This window comes from Vipera ursinii (assembly GCF_947247035.1).
Source record: "Vipera ursinii genome assembly, chromosome: 12".
Classification (NCBI taxonomy): Eukaryota; Metazoa; Chordata; class Lepidosauria; order Squamata; family Viperidae; genus Vipera; species Vipera ursinii.
In genome coordinates, this window is record NC_139525.1 from 4,788,573 (window position 1) to 4,809,279 (window position 20,707).

The following is a 20,707-nucleotide window of genomic DNA, read 5'->3' on the forward strand; positions in this document are numbered from 1 at the left end:
GTGGGAAGGTTTATCAGATTTATAAAGTCGATGAGAACTGTAATTCTGAACAGCATGAAAAAAAAGGTGGAAGTATACTGTGAGGAAATTTCAGGCTAAAAAAAATAAAAAAATAAACAGATTTATTGCTAATTGCATATATATCAGTTCATACAAAACGTAGCCCAGCAAGACAGGCTTCAGAGTTGTTCGGGTTTCAAAATCAAACAAGCTGTGTTGGTTAATTCATTTTTTAAACAAAAGAAGGTTACTTACATCAATTTGTCCCTGTGCCCCTTCCAACAGAGAAAATGGTGTCATACATTATTGCCTGTGTTAATATTTGGCGAGTGTTATTGTGATAGAGCTAGTAGTAATGTAAAGAAATGTGAAAGCTTCTGAAGAATGATGTAAAAAAAAAAATCCCCCTCATTTTGGATAAGGAGGATAAATAAGGATAAATCAGGATAACATTGAAAGATGCATCTTATCTACATCAGCTCTTGCATTCCATGGCTCTTTGTAACTGTTCTTGTGATCTATTAGGGATTCTTGTCAATCAAGGGTGTCAAACTTGTAATATCACGTGATGTGTCGTGACGTATCGTGACTTTTTTGCCATTGCCAGGAATGGGGTGGGCACGGTTTTGCTTTGATGCGTCCGGCCTGTGGGCTGGCAGTTTGACACACCTGTTGTAAATAATCCTTTTTTTAAAAAAATAATAATAATAGAATTTTACATTTTATATCAAGGGTTAATATTTCTCCTGGCACACTCATGTCCTTGCTTTGAAGTAGCACAGATGAGAAGCAAAAAAGACATGGCAGTTTGTTTTCCCCCCATCCTGTCTTTCTTTTTTCAGCGATAGTCTAATTTCAGAATGATACTTAACATTTCTGGGAATCTGAAAGGGTTATTATTATGTAATTTCTTACTGTGCACACTTAGAAAAATATTCAGAAGGAGCACTTCTCAGTTCCAAGATGGCAAGCAGAAAAACCTCTCTCGTATTGGTTAAAGCAGCTGGATACTAAGTGGTCTCATTAAAGCAACTGCAACTCTTAAAGTAGCGGCACCCTTTTGCTAAAATCTGAAAAAGGACAGACTGTACACGAGGTCTTAAGAGTTTTCTGAATTGTTTTTTTTTTAAATTAAAAAAACAAAATTTAAATTAAACAGATGTAAAGGGTATAGGGCAGGGGTAGGCAACCTTGGCTCTTTTATGACTCATGGACTTCAACTCCCAGAATTCGTGAGACAGCTATGCTATGCTATGCTGACTCAGGAATTCTGGGAGTTGAAGTCCATGAGTCATAAAAGAGCCGAGGTTGCCTACCCCTGGTATAGGGAAAGGCCTTGAAGGACAGGAGTGAGAGGTGTTTCCAAGGCAATTGTCCGATAAGAGGGTCTTGAACCTGCTATCTGAGAAATGTCTTGGATATGGCCCTCCCTTGCTCACACAAAGACCAAGAAAAGGAGATGGGGAGCACATTCAGATTTGCAAGATTCCGTTCCAATGAAAACAGTCCTGACTTATATGGTGTTAATTTCAAAGTCTGGTCTAGCTTATAGGACTCACACAGGCATTGTGATATTAGCAATAGCACTTAGACTTATATACCCCTCCACAGTGCTTTACAGCCCTCTCTAAGCAGTTTACAGCCTAGTGTCCCCAACAATCTGGGCCCTCATTTTACTCATCTTGGAAGGATGGAAGGCTGAGTCAACCTTGAGACAGTTAGGATCGAACACCTGACAGTGAGCAGAGTTACCCTGCAATACTGCATTCTAACCACTGCACCAGCATGGCTCTGTTACTCAACATTGTTTAAGGAGGGGGAAAAAAAGACTTGGAACATTTACAGGATGAAGTTCATTTACTTGTCTCTTTCACCTCTCTTTTAGTATACATCTGCATTGACCCATGATGCGATCCTTGTTATAGCGGAAGCGTTCCGGTACCTCCGAAGGCAGCGGGTAGATGTATCCCGGAGAGGAAGTGCTGGAGATTGTTTAGCAAACCCAGCTGTGCCTTGGAGCCAAGGGATTGATATTGAGAGAGCACTGAAGATGGTGAGGATTTAAGCAACGGCAATCTCTCTGTATTGGTAAGTGGGAAGGACCCTGGGAGAGGGAGAAAGACAGAGAAAAATCAGATAAGAGACAGCATAGCCCACAGCTGCATAATGGGAGAGCAGGAAGTTCAGAATAAACCCTCCCTGAGTGAATGGGTACAATTCTCCCACCACCGACTTTATAGTCTGAGAACTTAGACAGGGTCCCTTCTGAGCTTCTTGCTCTGCCCACTATATAGCTCTGGGCTATGGTATTTCTTATCTGACAGTTCTCTAGGCATTACCTCTTCTCCCAAAGTCTTTCCCACATACAGTTCCACTACATCATCTTGTGAATGAAGGTAAAAGTACATGTCCTAGGATAATATTGCAGGATCCAATCTGAGTCGATCACCAGGACTGGAGGTTTATTCTTCCAAGCTTTTGGGCTTGATCTGGAGCCCATCCACAAGGAACTTCTCTGTCTCCAGAATGTGTGCATTGGGCTGTTCTACACACAACCAGGCACCATATAAGTACAACAGTGCACACATTCTGGAGAGAGAGAGAAATTCCCTGATTATGGGTTCCAGCATGAGTCCAAAAGCTTGGAAGAATAAACCTTGGGTCCCAGTGAACAACTCAGATTGGATCCTGCACTACATCATCTTATTTGGAGGGTCAACAACCTTCTAGTCAGAACCTTTAGTTTTTTCCCCATTTATTTATCTTACTTATTTACTAATTGTAGATTGATCCATCTATCTAATATGCAATGTTTTTTGTATACTATGTTGAAAAATGACTTTTTATGGAACCGTGGTTCTTGCATGTTGGCCAATGCACGGATGCCAATTTCTTTGCTGCTTTCTGTATCTTGTTATGTTGCAACTTTATCATTGTCAAGGTTCAGGTTCAAGGAATGACAGGAAATATCCAGTTTGACACCTACGGACGTAGAACCAATTATACAATTGATGTGTATGAAATGAGACCTGGCGGGCCACGAAAGGTAAGCCATAGTGTTCATGCTCTCTCTCTCTCTCTCTCTCTCTCTCTCTCTCTCTCTGTGTGTGTATGTGTGTGTGTGTGTGTTTGTGTGTGTGTGTCTGTCTGTCTGTCTCATCTATCTATCTATCTATCTATCTATCTATCTATCTATCTATCTATCTCTATCTATCTATCTATCTATCTATCTATCTATCTATCTATCTATCATCTCTCTCTCTTTCTCTCTCTATTTATCCATTATCAATAAATATATCTTAATTAGTCTATCTATCCATCCAATCCAACTATCATCTATCATTTATCTCTCCATTCATCAATCCATCTATCATCTATCATCTGTCATAGATTCATTCTCTCTCTCTCTCTCCTATCATCTATCTGATCTACCTATCTATCTATAAATAGCACAAATTCACTATCTTAACTTGTCAACGCTCTCTTCAACTATAGGCTGGTTACTGGAATGAATACGAGCGATTTGTGCCTGCAATCGATCCTAGTGTTTCCAATGATACATCCTCAGTTGAGAACAGAACCATCGTGGTGACTACCATCCTTGTAAGTTGTCACCTCCCTTTAGCCATTGTTATCTCACCTTGATATCTTTGGGTCACACTCAGCTCCTGGTGCCTTCCCGGACACACAGGCCTATGTAGTTTTTTGAACAATGATATGGATTGGTTACTCACCACTTGGTTTTCCAGACAGATCAGGTTTTCCTTAACCCATTTATGTTTGAACTTATAGTTTAAAAATAACAGGGTTGGAAGGGACCTCAGAGATCATCTAATTCAACCCCCTGCCTTATGCCATTCTGGACAAATGGCTGTCCAATCTCTTCATGAAAACCTCAAGCAATAAAGCACCCACAATTTCTGGAGGCAAGCTGATCCATTGACTAATTTTTCTCACCAGAAAGGAAATTTCTCCTTAGTTCTAGGGTCTTCCAGCTTCTTTAGTTGGATTTCTCCCCATTCACTCTAAGTTTATTCCATTTGAAGCTATTCCCCCACTCCTTCTAACCTATTTTCTCCTTGTGTCATCTTCCAGGAAGCACCCTATGTGATGCGCAAGCAGTCTCCTGATCAGAAGGAAGGGAATGAGAAATACGAAGGCTATTGTGTTGACCTTGCTTATGAAATTGCAAAACATGTTGGGATTAAATATGTCCTGTCCATTGTCCCTGATGGGAAGTATGGAGCAAAGGATCCTGAGACTAAAATGTGGAATGGCATGGTGGGTGAGCTGGTCTATGGGGTAAGTCCTTGTATGTTGTGGTTTTGTTACTTTTTGTCTTATGACTATACCAATTAAGTGGATTTCCTATCCATTTGGTCTCTTTCACAAAGCTCCTTAGATGCACTACGCAATAATATCCAGCAAAACCCAACTAGATAAATTATGTTGGATGCCTAAATATGGAGATGGTACATATCCTTATGGGTGTCCTTAGCTCTGTGATTTCAATTGTTCGCTAGTTAGTGGGGTCAACCAGCTGAAACAAGCAGGTTTGCTGAAAGCCATTTAATCATATCCCTAAAGAGTTCAGAATTCATAATAGGAATTCTAGCAAGAATTTCCTCTTCCGTGGCTGCCCTGAAGGAACTCTGAGAGTGGAAATTCTCTTTGTAGCAGCTCCCTTTTAATTCTGGAATTAACGGTGAGAACAGGAGATTTTGTGATCTGAAATCTCACTGTTTCATTGGCAATGAAGGATCGGAATTGGTCACTAGTGGGCAGCTGAAACATGAAATGTAGAATTTTAAGAAGGCCGTATCTTACTCCCACCTTCCTATGTTCTTCTGTATTAATTGTGCTTCGCTTTCTCTTCCCGTTAAACAGCTCTTGGCATTGTTTAAGTGTGAGCGACAGAAGAATAACGTCTCTTTAGAATCTTTGTTCAGATATTCCACAGCTTTGTGGCATTTCTATTCATCTTTGGGTTGGTTGTGACTTCTAAGAGAAGGCTCAACCCTTCCCACAGTAGTGCATTTGATAGCATAGCTTGAGGTTCCCTTCCTGGCATTTTCAGTGCCAAAATATAGGGTATTTGCTTCAAGCAGAAAACTCTGTCATGCAAAATATATTCTTAGCATTGTTCAAATGGTTCTCACATGAAAGAAACAGATGCTTGTTCTAAAGGCAGGATGCGCAACACAAGCGATGCTTTTAACATTGTAAGGATGTTGGTGTTAAGCTAAACAAAAGCGGGCACGCTACCATGACATCCAGGCTCTTGAGGAATTAGAATAGTCGGAGAAGTCAATGCTGTATGCTAGGCTTTGGGTTAATGTGCTGAGTAATATTTGGCCAGATATTTAACTTCAAAGAACTTGACATTGGCTCCATAAATGGGGGATGAGTGATATGAGCTTGATCTCACCCAGCAAGGATTTGTAAGACACCTGGAGTTTTTGTGATGTAAATGTTCTCGCTCAGTGTGAAAAAGCAATTCCTCGCTGTACCGAATGTCACCATTCAGATTGTTTCTGTGTGCACATCAGGAAGCTGTGTCTGCACGGACTGCCGTTCAATCATCACAGCCTTTGAAAAAGTCTGCAGAGTATTTTAGAGAGAGGCATGCAATCAGATTTTGTCGAAAAATTGTCCAGCAGCTGTCCAAATGAAGTCAGAGACACTGATGCAAACTTGTAGTTTTATATAAATAAATACATTTCACAGCAATATTTACAGTAAAGAAGAGAGTCAGGTGCATCACTACATTCTCATGAGGTAAATCGTGAGGTAACTCACAAAACAGCCTACAGAGCACACTAAAGAAAAAAGGCGGGAAAAACAGAAACTCCTCCTTTACACCCAGTAACCAACCATAACATAGATTGCCTCATTCAGAAGCCAACAATCTCCAACCAATCAACTACAACTGTGTCTTCTCACCCATTGTACTGTTCCAGCTACTAAATTTAATATCCTAACAGATCTTGTATCTGTGTTGACTAAGAAAGAAGTCCCATTTTATCTAGTAGTCTTTGCACTGCAAAGTACAGCTGATCTTCTGTATCTTTATTCATATGTATGATCAACAAGAAGAGATTTTTACTCAGTGGAAGTATTTTGTAGAGCATCTTCTAAGATCATTCCTAACCACTCAGAATCATGGGAGCCGGGCAGCCTATTAATGTAATAGATGATGATGATGATGATGATTAGTGTTAGGCCTGCCCTGGTAGATATATTTAGAGGATATTTAATTGTTTTTAGGTTCAAGCTAGGCCATACAAATGCACTTCCTCTAATAATAAAATGGAGAGGGTTTTTTTTTCTTTAGCAGAAGCAAAAGATTTCCTATTCCCTTTCCCCCTTCCGTGAGTAATTTGCGTTACTTTGATGTGCAGTAGCTTGCAAAAAATATTCAGGGCATGAGGAAAGCTAAAGTAAACTTCACAACTCGATACTCTTAACAAGCTAAATTAATTGGTTGTTGTTGTTAACATTGTCCTTATCCAACAGGAAGGGTGCGATTTAAGTTTCATTTGATGTACACTTTAGTAAAGCTGTGTTGCAACAAAATCTCTTTCACTGTACTTAGGTAAAACAAGCGAGATTTAATAGGCTATGGAGCCAGGCTGGTTTAGTGGTTAAGGCACCAGGCTAGAAACCAGGAGCCAGTGAGTTCTAGTTCCCACCTTAAATCTCATTCTCGAGTTCTGAAAATTTCAATTGCCTTTTGTTCCGGGTCCCTTTTAATCTTCCTTGGAAGGTATGTAAGATCCTCTTATGATCCAACTCGTGATATCATCTGAGATATTTTGATCCACAGCAGATGTATCCTGTGAATGGAGAAGGCTGTATAAGCTAACTAAACTTTTGTACAAAGGCCAAAGTTTCACAGAGTGATTTGGCTTAGCCTCAACATCATCATCCAGTATTTTTTACATCTGCTGAATTGCTATTGTAGAAACTTGGACTAATTACTTGTGGCGGAAACTTCCAAAAGGGTTTGAGAGGGGTGACTGTATAAATGTAATAAGTAAGTAAAATAAATTTATTGTGGCAGTATGGCAAAGGGAATTGGTGGAGCTGGCTTTCTCAGCTGCACGTCTCTCCAAGGTTATGCACCTTCCATGGCTGCTTCTACTTCATCAAGCTGGTTATCTTCAGCCCTGGGTGATTCTAAGGTCCTCCCCCATAGTCATTCTTCTGCAGTGGGCTCAAGATGAGACCACGAGAGGAGTGTTGTTGGATGAAGCTAAGGACTCCAGCCCTCCAGAATTCTTGGTTTCTAAAATAATAATAAAAAAAGACCAACCCAGCCATGTTTGGGACGCACATAAGCAGAGGCAGAAACATAGTCACCTCTTCTTCCTCTGCTTCTTAGATCTTTGGTCTGACCAGTCTATCACTAGAGTAGAACGTGCTGTCTACAAATCTGTCAGAGACATATAGAGTTCTTGAGTTCCTCCTCGCAAAGCAGGAAGCATAAGGAACCGCAGATGGTCAACCAAGCAAGAGTAGCATTCCCCTGAGGTAGAGCGTGCTCAAGAGCTGTGGAGTCCCTTGTCAGAGAAATGAGGGCTGATGTTGTGTGAATAAAGATATCTTGCTGTAATTTTCTCTTCTTATTTATTTACTTTTTTAATGTCTGTGTTCTGTCTTTCCAGAGAGCAGATATAGCTGTTGCCCCACTGACCATAACCCTGGTCCGAGAAGAAGTCATAGATTTTTCCAAACCTTTTATGAGCTTGGGCATTTCTATCATGATCAAGAAGCCCCAGAAATCTAAACCGGGGGTCTTCTCCTTTTTGGATCCTTTGGCCTATGAAATTTGGATGTGTATAGTCTTTGCGTACATTGGCGTCAGCGTAGTTCTGTTTCTAGTCAGCCGATTCAGTCCTTACGAGTGGCATTTGGAAGATAACCAGGAAGAGCCTCGGGACCCTCAAAGTCCTCCTGATCCTCCCAATGAATTTGGAATATTTAACAGCCTTTGGTTTTCCTTGGGTGCCTTTATGCAGCAAGGATGTGATATTTCTCCAAGGTTGGTTTTGGTTTCTTTCGTATTCTTCTCGTAACACCCGTCACCTTTTTGCATTTTATGGTTTGTTGGGAGATCACCATGGTGCATATACGTTTCTCCAAGACGTCACTCAATGGCTCTCCAAAATTTTCTTTCTAATACAAGTAGCCCTCGACTTACGGCCGTTCATTTCATGACCGTTCGGAGTTACAATTTCCATGCCTTCACTTTTCACTTTCCCTGATGACCGCTTTTCACCCTGTTGCAGAGTCCCCACGCTCACGGGGTCAAAACTGAGATGCTCGTCAGTTCACTCGTGTTTATGACGGTCGCAGTGTCCCGGGGACACGTGACCCCCTTATTGCAACCTTCTGACAAGCACAGTCAAGGGGGAAGCCGGGGTCACTTAACAACCGTGTTGCTAACTGAGCAGCCGCAGGGATTCACTTAACAATCGTGGCAAGAAAAAGCGTGATAGGGGGTAAAACTCACTTAACAACTGTCTTGCTTAGCCACAGATCTGGGGCTCAATTATGATTGTAAGTCGAGGGCTACCTGTATATCCTTCCATGACATAAGCAACCTCTGTCAAGCTGCCGTCACCGAGGATATGGCGAAACAATGCCTTTTTCTCGTGCCTCATGACCAGAACTTATATCCACCATGTCGAGGCTGTAAAATGCATCGGGGTTTCTTTTTCTACATCTTTTGGCGATGCTTGGAGAGCTACCGTGTTTTTGCTGCATAGCTCATTTTACGGTCATCCGCTTGGTGCATGTAACACTTTGATTTCTGCTTTGCAAGACGATGGCTAATGCTTGATAGAGCTCACATGTTGTAACAGCGTTTAAAATTAAGACGTACCCGTGCCATGCTGGTTCGTTGCTGCCCATGCTACCCTCTTCGCTCCTTCTCTGTGGGTTTTTCTTTGCTTGTTTTAATTTTGTCAGATGCTTTGCTTGCCATTGACCTTTTTGTCTTTGATTGTATCATTCCTGACACTCGGAGCATGCTGATTCTTCCATAGATCTCCTTTCAGAGAATTGTAATGTATTGAATTCTGTGCTGGTTCCCCCCCTGCCCCCCCCTTTGTCTCTGTGTTTCTCGCTCACTCTCTCACACACAAACACACACACACTTTCTCTCTCTGTCTCTCTCTGTCACACAAACACATTTTGTCTCTTCCTCCCTCCCTCCCTCCCTCCCTCCCTCCCTCTCTCTTTTTCTCTCTTGCTCTGTATGTGTTTGTGTGTTCTACAGTGTAATTTTGGCAATTACCCCAGCAAAGGTCAAGGAGCCAGAAATACAATAGCAGTGGGGAAGGTCCAGCAAAGAACCAAAGTCTAGCATGTTGAAAGAAACACTGTATAATTTATTATCAGTCCCTTTTTCATGGGAGGACAGAGTTCAGCCTCCAGAGGGGATAATTTAGAAGGTCCAAAAAAGGCAACCTGGAATGAGGTTAAAGATGGGCTCTCCTTCTGAATAATAGAAATTTATTTGGAGCTCTTAAATCAACCGCTTTTCTTTTATTTGTACATGGCGCTGTGCAAACCTCATCTTCTTGGCTTGGGTCCTTGTAGCAGAGTCTGTTGGTTTGGAAGGCAGCCGTCAAAGGGCAAAGCTGCAGGACAATGTTTCTCAGCCGTGGACATTTTAAGGTGTGTGAACTTCAACTTCCAGAATTCCCCAGGCAGCATGACCTGGGTCACTCAAGATGGCTGAGGAATGCTGGGAGTTGAAGTCCACACGTCTTATAATGGGCATGGTTGAGAAACGCTGCCATACAAGATGAAGGACTACTTCAAAGGTAGGCTATCTCTGGCCGCTTCCACTTGAGATCTGTCCACCCATTCAAATTAGTTTTCAGTCTGTCACATCACATGCCGCCAGCTGGATCCAGGAACTGAGTTAGTTACTGGCCAATGCAGACTATTTGGCATTGCAGCAAAGTTTTACACTTTGTCCTGCGAGACCCATGGAAGGTCTGGCCTCACTCCTAGCTTTTTCCTCTCCCAAAAGTTCAACTGTTTTTCAAACAGTTTAGAAGAGGGACCATGAAGAGGGTTCAAGCTGTTTTGGAAGATTGGGGGAGGATAGAAATGATGGCAGTGTGGAAATACTGTATATTTTGGAGAAGCTTGTTCAAAAAGTCTTCATGTTGGTTTAGAAGTATCCGATTGTGCATTTGTGGGAAGTCAGAAGCTGGATTAAGTACATTTCAGCCAGTAGATGCCATTACAACTACTTTGGATTAGTTGCATAAGGATTGCGTGGATACTACCACAATTCTTTGGGTCCTTTACAAGTTAGTGGAGTAGTGTTTGCAGAAATAAGTGACTTTACTTTTTTTTCTACAGTAGTGAAATAAGCACAGACAAACTTTTGTGGAGAACTTTAAGGTTAGCCTGAACTGAATTGTTCCTTTGACCCATTTCCCCCCCCTCCATAAATGCAATGTTTTGCAGTCTCTCCTCTGAGTGGAGACTTTTCCTAAAACCCGGATTTAATTTGGAATCCCAGTCAGTGCGGAGTATGTTTTACATCAGTAAGCAATAGGCCACTCTATAATTGTTCCTTGAGTTTTCAATCTTTAGGAGCAAAACTGATGAACTGGGATTATCCTCTTTTCCCATCATAGGTCTAGTTTAATCCACTGTGTCTTTGGATAAACGCTGCCGTATTCGAAGCAGTCTTTTTGTTATTCACAAAGAGCTCACATACTCATAGTGTGTGTGTGGTTTATTTATTTATTTATTATTTGGATTTATATACCGCCCCTCTCCCGAAGGACTCGGGGCGGTGTACAGGGCAATTAAAACACTATATACAACACATAATATACAAAAATTAAAATAAATTAAACCAAGTAGCCCTAAACAATAAAACATGTTCTAAAATGTAAATCCAGGCCTAACATGCCTGCTTAGAAGTGCAATGCCAGTGGCTTTCCTTTCCTTCCCCCCCTACCACTTTGACCTTTTAGAAACATTTGTTTTTTATTGTATTCAATTAGACTGGACTCTGCCAAGCCTACAATCTTCCCCTCTCTTTCTCTTAACAGTTAACCTTTATTTAGTTAGTTACTGAGTAAATTAAATGGCTATCCATCTCATACGAGGTGACTTTGGGCTGCGTGCAACCATTAAAACAAAGCAATAAGTGTATACACAAAATTATTAAAAAGAACCATTAAAAATACAACCATCCGGCACAGGAGAGTGTAAACATTAACCACAATGGTGGAGCCATCTTAAGGTGTCACTAATCCCAGAGGCCTGATGACATAGCCAAATTTTGAAGGACTTCTGGAATGTCTGAAACTAAATCTCACTTTGTGGCAGAGGAAAATGTTCCATAAAGTGGATGGCAACACCAAAGAAGGCCCACCACTTAGATCCACCCAGTGTAAGTTCCTAGTTGATGGGATCCAAACCATACCTTCTCTACCAGACCTGATGGTTTGGGGAGATGCAATTGGGGATAACCCAGCCCCATGTCATGAAGAGCTGTAAAGGTTAAAACCAGCCTCTTGAACTGAACCCAGAACCAAGCTGGCATCCAATGCAGCTTATGGAGCAGGGGTGTGACATGTGCTGTACTGGAAGCACCTAGAACTGTATATGCCATTGCATCTCACACCAGTTGAAGCTTCTGGATACTTTTCAAGGGCAGCCCCATGTAGAGCACATTATAATAATCCAATCTGGAGGTGACTAGGACATGAGTGACCGAACAGAACTTCCTAAAGTTGGAACAGAGGCAACTGGTGCATTCTGTCCACCTCTGTGCAAAAATCCTCCTAGTCACAATGGCCGTCTTCACCTTGTGCAGTCGTGACTCCAGGAAGACTCTCAAATTGCACACTGGGTCAGTCGGGCCACCCCATCCAAGATCAAAGATGACATCACCTTGGAGTTGGTAGTTCCCCCAAACCCAAGACACTCAATCAGGCCAGGGTTCAGCTGAAGTTGAACACTACATTGTTGTGAAGAGATCTAGCAAAAGCCATGAACATTCTTCAAGTGATTCATGTGGTCCCAGTGTAACACTGGAATCCTCCAAGCTAGGATTCCTGGCTAGGATTCTTGGCCAGCCTCTTTGGGCATGCAGTCCAAAACTGCTAAATCTTATTGGAAGTCTAGGTGCTTGCAAAATGTATGATCCACACATGACTTTTCTCTTGGCTTCTGGTAACTGTGGACTATAGGACGGAGGATATCCAGTGATAGTTATCTCATTCCCTCCAATCATTAATAGAGGCTCCAAACCTATCTTGCCTCTGTAGTGACAATAAACAATATACATTTCAATCAGTATTTTTAGGACTTGGCAGTTTTAAGACATGTAGACTGTAACTCCCATCAGTGTTCATTGTAGATCAATGTTTGTCAATTTTAGCAACTTTAAGACAGAAGGGCTTCAAGTCTCATTTGCTGGAGGGGGAATTCTGGGAGTTGAAGTCCATGCATCTTTATAGTTGCTAAGATTAAGAAACACCGATTTAAATAATGCACAGAACAAATTAACCCGACAGACATAAGCCAGCTCCAAGAAGTTTGTTTGTGTGCTATCAAGCTTTGTTCTTTTCCAACCAAAATTTTGCCATTGTTCCCTCCTGTTTGAGCACAACTTCTAGCTTTCTCCTTGTGCATGGATGCTTTGCAATTGAATCCTAGAACCACAAATGCAATTTTGCTGTTTGCTTGCTCTAAAGATAATGTGTACCGCTAGCATTTTAAATTGCTGTTGCCCATGTGCTTAGCCATTAATGGACCGGGAAAATAAGCATAGGACATCATGTGGAAAGCTGTGGGCACTCAGTTGGTTGGTTTCCATTTGACGTGTTCTTCTTCAGTACATAGAACCTGGTAAGATTTTTGCTAGTGTCTCAAGATAAGCCTTAAGTGGGTTGTGTGGCACTTTGGGATTCAAAGGAGGAAGCTGCTCCAGAGTGCAGGGGGTACACAGACACACACACACCAGCTCACATACCATCTAACTGCAGCTTTGCAAGGCAGCTACCCTTGGCACGATCTCAAGGAAAGATACATTCACTTTATGGAATTGCAGACAAGTGTTTTCTTCATGGCCCCATACACTCTGAACCATCATTTAGCCTTTGGATGTGAAGTACCACACAGCCTTAATTTTTTACAAATTTAGTGAACTCAGGTTTTTATACTGGATGGGACATTTTCTGCCACCCCCTTGGGGGAGGTTTGAGAAGAAAAGTCCAAAGTCTCTGTATGACCTTGTGGAGAATGGATGTCCTTGAAGTTGGTGGCTGACTCTAGCTGTTCCCCATTGGCTGGAAGTTGTATATTTGCAAGAATATATCTATATCTTTTTCTGGTTGGGTGCAAAATAGATCTCTTAATCACAAATAATAATGCACAACAAGATGCTAGCTAGCTAGCTAGCTAGACAAATAGATAAATAATAGACAGACATGAATGGATGGATGGATGGATGGATGGATGGATGGATGGATGATAGCTAGCTAGATAATAGGTAGATGATAGCTAGCTAGCTAGCCCAACTCAGCTACAGATAGATAGATAGATAGATAGATAGATAGATAGATGATAGATAGATAGATAGATAGATAGATAGATAGATAGATAGATAGATACGGATGGATGCTAGCTAGCTAGATGCTAGCTAGATGCTAGCTAGCTAGCTAGCTGGATAGATAATAGACAGACATGGATGGATGATAGCTAGCTAGATGATAGACGATAGCTAGCTAGCTAGATAGATCGATATGGATGATAGCTAGCTAGATGCTAGCTAGCTAGCTAGAGATGGATGGATGGATGGATGGATGGATGGAAGGAAGGAAGGAAGGAAGGAAGGAAGGAAGGAAGGAAGGAAGGAAGGAAGGAGAGAGCCCTGAACAATAGGCTGGAATAGATAGGATTATCTCCAAGCAAAAGAAAGAAATGAAATCTCTTATTTATTGACATAACAAAACCATTGTCTTTCCAAAACTATAAAATCTGGTTCAGAAACATTAGGCATCATTCTGTTCAATGTGTAATGTGATCATACTTATGATTATTTTCACTTTGGCCTATTATCTGGGTGTCTCAGCTGGCTGCTCTGATCCTTGCCTGGGTCCAGAGACTAAATAGAGGCAGGAGTGTTGAACATTGGAATGCGGGAGAGCAGGCAGTTCTAGGGCTTTGGCCAGATGGAGAAGTCAACAAAACAGCCCTCCTAGCTAAGCTTTACATGGAACAATAATTATCATTATTGAATTGATAATTATAGACTAATTCTTGGCCAGTGTTTAATAGAAACTGTCTGAAAAATCCATCTACAGAGGACTGTGGTAGCATATGATGGTGGTTTATGTGGATGGAATTTGCACGTAATGCTCAATTAAAGGAAAAAAGAAAGACACAGGAAGTTATTTTTTATGACTGGCTACCAAGTTCCATAAAGCTTAGTTTGCCTTGAGTTAACAGATGTACATTTTTACATTTTTAATTATGGCAGAACTGTATATTCTGTAAATGGCTGTAAATGCCGGCCAGTTGCCGAAGGCCCAAAATGTGATCATGTGACCACAGCGGTGTGCTGACCTCAGAAGTCAAGTCATAAGTCCCTTTGGGGGGGGAGGGCTGTCCTAACTTTGAACGGTCACTAAACGACTGATTGTAAGTAGAGGACCACCTGTATTTTGATCCCAGAGATGTTTGAGCGTCTTCCATCACTTCCCCGCCAGTATCTTTACACTTTTGCAGTCTCTGCAATTCATGATGGGAACCCCATTGTGGTTTTTGGTCTCCAGGTCCCGTGTCTGATGACTTTAGTAGAAGCAAAGGGAATTAGAGGGGAGAGCCCAAAGCCAACTTTCAGAGATGGAAATATTGTGTCCGCGTGCTGGTGATTTAGAATATCATGCTGTTCCCAGTAATTTACTGTGGAAAGAGAGTATAACAATGACTCTGCAGTCCTTGGTGCTCTTTGAGTTGGGTTGTTTTCTTGTTGTTTTGTAACCCAAGAGATACATTGGGGGTCCTTGGTTCTCGTTTTATATGCAAGGGCAAGCCACTACTCGCTCCTAGCACTGATGATGTTACCTAACAGGGTCATGAAATGTCTGCAAGAAAACAACCAAGCTCAGAGAGCACTATGGATCCCACACTCCTCCTCCTCTTCCTCCTCCTCCTCCTCCTCCACAAACCCCACCCTCTTCTAGGACTGATGATGTTACCCAACTGTATAATAAAACATTGGCAAGAAAGCACAGGAAGGACTTCTCAGTTCAACCCTGAGCTACAAATATTCTCTTCTATCAATAACAATTGCTGTAACATGCTATGGTTTTGTCCTCATTGGTAACATCTTAATATTGCAATTCTACACAACAGCCTAAATCTTTCTCTCAGGGTTTTTCTCTCTCTGTTCTTTGATTTGGCAATTATCTTTGAAATCCCTTTATCAATCCTTTAATTGCTATTGATATTTAGATCTTACTTTTTTTGTTTTTAAACCCAACTGGTATCATGCTCAGTAATGGATGCTGCGGTGAAAGGTTGTGTAAAGCCTCCTTCGGGTGATCCTAAAACTGTTTTAGGAAAGGTCTTTTTGATCTAAAGAGATCTGTCTCTTCGGATCATGCACGATATAATTAATACACTGGGGCCGTAAGAGTTACCACTTGGAACAACTGGTTTTTCTCAGTTCCATATTGCGAGTGCGGAATAAAACTAAATATATTCATACTTGAGTGCAGAATAAAACTAAGCAGATTCATATTGTGGCTCACAGGCCATAGTCAAGCGGTTGGGAATTTCGTCAAAACAATCCTGCAAGACTTTTACTGGTTACTAAGGAGAGCCGAAGACTTAGAAGTCGGCTTAAAGAAAATGGGGTGAAATATAAAGGGGAAAAAATGTTTATTTGCATTTTAAGAGGCAGTGATAAGTTGTTAGTTGGTTATATACTAGCTAGGAAAGACGGGGGGGGGATCCTATATTTTTCTTTTCTTCTGTTTGTGTGTGTGTGTGTGTGTGTGTGTGTGTGTGTGTGTTCCTTCTGCACTCTTTTTAAATGTTTTTCATTAGGGAAAATTAACTTTTTTTTAAAAAAAAACACAAGTAAAAACATACATTATATTCCTCTGCTGTGATGTTGCATTAGTTCTATACCCGTTTAATATACTGCTCAAAAAAAAAATAAAGGGAACACTTAAACAACACAATGTACTGTATTTAATAGTAGGATGTCTTTATCTTGTGTTCCCTTTATTTTTTTTGAGCAGTCTATATTCCTTCATAAAAGTATTGGGGGAAAAAACAACCATAGTCACCACCCTGGAAGATAGGTTGGGCTGAGAGAGACCCCCAGCACATCAGTAGCTACAGAACATTTCACAGACTCCCCATTCCTCCCTTTTTCCTAGACCTGATTCTTCAGGGAATTCTATGTGGCCCGAATTCATCGCAGCAAAACAGTCGGGAAAAATGGCCCATCTTTAGCTTCCTACCTTGCCTTGATTTAAAAAACAAAAAACAAAAACCTGTAGTTACTGTACTGCAGAAGGAAATCAAGACGTTTTTTTTGCACATGTCTCCTGCGAGAACTGCCAGCTGAAATGGAAGTCTTGGGCTTAGGTCACTACCTCGTAAATCAGATTTATAAATTATAGAGGTTTGTGCTTTGCAGACTTGAGTTGCAGACAGGCGCACTCTAATTAACATCAAAGGGCTCTGGCATCTCTCCCTGCCCAAGAATGCAGAATTCTGATCAATGGGACAGAAACTTGGATGGCAGACAAATCTTGCTTTTCTCTTCTTTTCTTTTCTTTTTTTAACGCATAAAAGGGCAAAAGGGAATTGCCGCGTTACTGATCAGGCTAACACGGGGACAGGAAGTGCTGTAGCAGCCAATAGGACTGGAGTCCGCATAGATTCACTCAGAAGCAAAGCGGGACGCCGGAAGTTGGCAGAAATAAAAGCAAAACCTGACATATCCTATTAATGAGGTACAATCATGTTGCCCAATTTTTTAGGCCATGGTTAGCCGACTCTTGGTTTCTTCAGTTTTCCTCTGTTTCTGGTTTTTGACAATGCATGAAATCATAGGCAGCGGTGGGATTCAGCCGGTTCGCACCACTTCGGCAGAACCAGTAGCTAATTTTTTTTGTTGCCCAGGCCCAGAATGGACTTCCGGAAGCGGCCACCATGCAGAGAGCTGGTTGTTCATCTATTTGAATCCCACCACTGATCATAGGTGAATGACCTGGGTTGGCTACACTTCAGACTGGATAAATACAACCATTAACTATGTGGCAGCAAGCATCTCCATTTTGTCCTTTAGGCTAGGCTTAAACTACAGGCAGTCCTTGACTTACAACAGCTCCTTCAGAGACTGTTCGAAGTTACAAAGTGACTTAGGGACGTTTTTCACAATTACAGCCCATGCAGCATCCCCACGGTCATGTGATCAAAACTTGAGACCCTTGGCAACGGACTCATATTGATGACGGGGTCCTGTGACCATCTTTTATGACTTTCTGACAAGCCACGTCAACGGGGAAGCCAGATTCATTTAACAGCTGTATTGCTAACTCAACAAGTGTAGTGATTGACTTAAGAACTGTGGCAAGAAAGGGGGCAAAACCCATGGAACCAATGTCTCACTTAGCAACATAAATTTTGGGCTCAATTGTGGTCGTACATTGAGGACTGCCTAATGTGTCATTTCCGTGCCACGAATGTAATGCTCGGTGAGTTTCTAGTCTCCAATAACGCCAGTGTTGGTTCTCTTTCTCTTCATTCCCCTCCTGTTTGGACCCCATGGAAAGTTCTCTTCCTGTGGAAGACCCAAAACCAGCCTATAGCAAAGTAACCACTTCTCCGATTTCTTAGGTCTCTCTCAGGGCGAATCGTCGGAGGTGTTTGGTGGTTCTTCACCCTCATCATCATCTCCTCCTACACTGCCAACCTGGCTGCCTTCCTCACAGTGGAAAGGATGGTGTCCCCTATTGAAAGTGCTGAAGACTTGGCTAAGCAGACTGAGATCGCCTATGGAACCTTGGATTCTGGCTCAACCAAAGAATTTTTTAGAGTAAGTTTTCATTCGTTCAAGATGTTTTGAAGTCCGGATTGGGGGTCTTTACAAAGCCGTTAGATTGAGCGTGCTGTGGGTGTCCAGAAGAGAGAATAGAATAGAGTAGAGTAGAGTAGAGTAGAGTAGAATTATGGGATGAATAGAATAGAATAGAATAGAATAGAATAGAATAGAATAGAATAGAATAGAATAGAATAGAATAGAATAGAATAGAATAGAATAGAATAGAATAGAATAGAATAGAATAGAATAGAAATACAGAGTAGAACACAATAGAATAGAAATAATAGAGTGGAGTGGAGTGGAGTGGAGTGGAGTGGAGTGGAGTGGAATAGAATAGAATAGAATAGAATAGAATAGAATAGAATAGAATAGAATAGAATAGAATAGAATAGAATAGAATAGAATAGAATAGAATAGAATAACAGAGTTGGAAGGGTCTTCTACTCCATCCCCCTGCTCAGGCAGGAAACACCATTTCAGACAAATGGTTGTCCAATCTCTTCTTAAAAATGTCTAATGTTGGAACAAGTGTTGGCAATCCCACAGCCTGGCCTATGATGAGGGACCATAGCTAATTCAGCAGGGGACTCCAAACCTGGCAACTCTTAAGATTTGTGGACTTCAACTTCCAGCATGGCTGGCTGAGGAATTCTGGGAGTTGAAGTCCACCAATCTTAAAGTTGTCAAATTTGAAGACCCCTGTAATTGAGCAGCATCTGGGCAACCACAAGAACTCAGTGTTGACTGATACTGAATATGCAGAGGTGGGAAGTGAATCCATGCAATACAACCTTTATAGGCAGTGCAGCATGATTGAGTCATGTACTGAGCTGAATGACTATATAAATTGATTTAATAAATAGATAAATTATCAAAATGGCGATTGAGTTTCTGTACAAGGACTGAGTGTGTAAGAGTGGAGCTCTAGTTCAGTGACAAACCTACTGAAGGAAAGCAAAATAAGTCCCAAGCGTTATCTTCAAACAACAACATGGTGCAGGTGGCTAGATTCTGTGCAGCAGCATTGGGGATTCGACAGAAAGATACCCGGATATTTTAGACCTTTTAAATAATCTTTTATACTTAATTTTATTACATGTTTTTACCCAGCATTAGACTATACTCAGTGTATTTTTATTGTCAGGTCAGTATGGTTCAGTATTTTCTGAAGCTAGCTAGTTTTTGTTACACTGTCTGTAAAACTAGGCAGACCTTGGTCACCTATGGATTACATCATTAATTGTAATATATTGCTATGTCTTCTTGTATTGGTTCCGTTTAGTTTTGCTTTATTTGAATGTTTAATTTTATGTGTTGGCCCATGGCTGCAATATTGAATTGAATTGAATTGAGGCAGTTTCCCTTCGAGCAAGGAGAATCTGGTATTCGAAATAATGGGTAAAGGGAAATAGAGTGGAATCCAGCCTGGAGTTTCTCTTGAGAGAGTTGAAATTAATTTGGTCTGACAGCAGAGCTAAAATAAGTCTCTGTGTGTCTGACAGTCCAGGGTCAGGCCACGTTTGGGTGCTCCAAATTCCATTGCAGTTACACCAAGCATTTCCTGGGGATGGAGACTGAGTTGGAACCGCATGTGTGCGCGCCACACTTTATTTTTTAGTGCACTTGACTCCATATGAGGGGAAAGCCAAGCTGTGATTGTTTTTGTTGTTACACAATTTCTAAGGCCTCATGTTGCCCGCCTAGGCATATAGTCTGCCTGTCTCTCTTCTGTCCCTTTTCCTCACTACTTATGTTTAGCAGATAGCAACTTTTCTGGCATGGTTGAGAATACCAATGAAGATAGCTAAGTATTTATATCCATGAGTGTGTTTGCACAACATTCTTACAGTTAGTGAGATTACTGTGGAAGTGACATACAAACAGGTCAAATGTTCTTGACAATTAACATGGAAGGGATTACATTTAGCCCTAAATTGACCCAAACCCTTTTCTGGTTAAATTAGCATGTCTGGCATGCTATATCTTCTAAATAGTGGACTGGAGAGTTAAATAATTCTGTGATTGGGAAAATGTCCTAAAGATGCTTCTAGGCATTGCATCTCTGGGTGATTTCTGCCCTCTCAGTCTCTCTCTTACACACACCCCATAGCTGTATAGATGACTTGGTTATGATTCCGTAACTTCACTGCAGATATTTTTTTTTAATTTTCATTCTGTGTCAGCCCTCTACATCAGTTTTTCTCAGCCTTGGCTACTTGAAGACGTGTGAACTTCAACTCCCAGAATTCCTCAGCTAGCAGAAGAATCCTGGGAGTTGAAGTCTACATGTCTTCAAACTGCCAAGGTTGAGAAACCCTTCCACACCTTCTGGAGAGATGGGAACAAACAAGGACGTAGGAAATGAGAGCCTCCAGCATCTGTTGTGAAAAGACTGTAAACTTGCCTCTGGATTGATTGATCAGGACATCTTGGTGCACTGCTGGTGCACGGAATTGAGGCAGCAACCTTAGAGAACAGATGTTTCTGTCAATATAATGCAGACGTATCCAAAGTGAATGGAAGAAATAACCATCTGGGCTCCGGCAAATCATGGCATTTTCAGGACCTTGGAGAGTTCCGCACATGCAGTTAACG

The 20,707-nt window shown here is 41.4% G+C and overlaps 1 protein-coding gene across 1 annotated transcript in view; it reads left to right on the plus strand.

Moving 5' to 3' along the window:
* GRIA3 (glutamate ionotropic receptor AMPA type subunit 3) overlaps window positions 1-20,707 on the plus strand; it is a gene marked incomplete at its 5' end in the record, with an annotated part of 121,041 nt that overhangs the window by 74,324 nt on the left and 26,010 nt on the right. Inside the window, 6 exons of the mRNA XM_083372271.1 lie at window positions 1,886-2,053; window positions 2,942-3,046; window positions 3,496-3,603; window positions 4,096-4,302; window positions 7,668-8,044; window positions 17,908-18,106. Coding sequence (XP_083228397.1) covers window positions 1,886-2,053; window positions 2,942-3,046; window positions 3,496-3,603; window positions 4,096-4,302; window positions 7,668-8,044; window positions 17,908-18,106 — 1,164 coding nt within the window. The remainder of the gene's footprint in view (window positions 1-1,885; window positions 2,054-2,941; window positions 3,047-3,495; window positions 3,604-4,095; window positions 4,303-7,667; window positions 8,045-17,907; window positions 18,107-20,707) is intronic.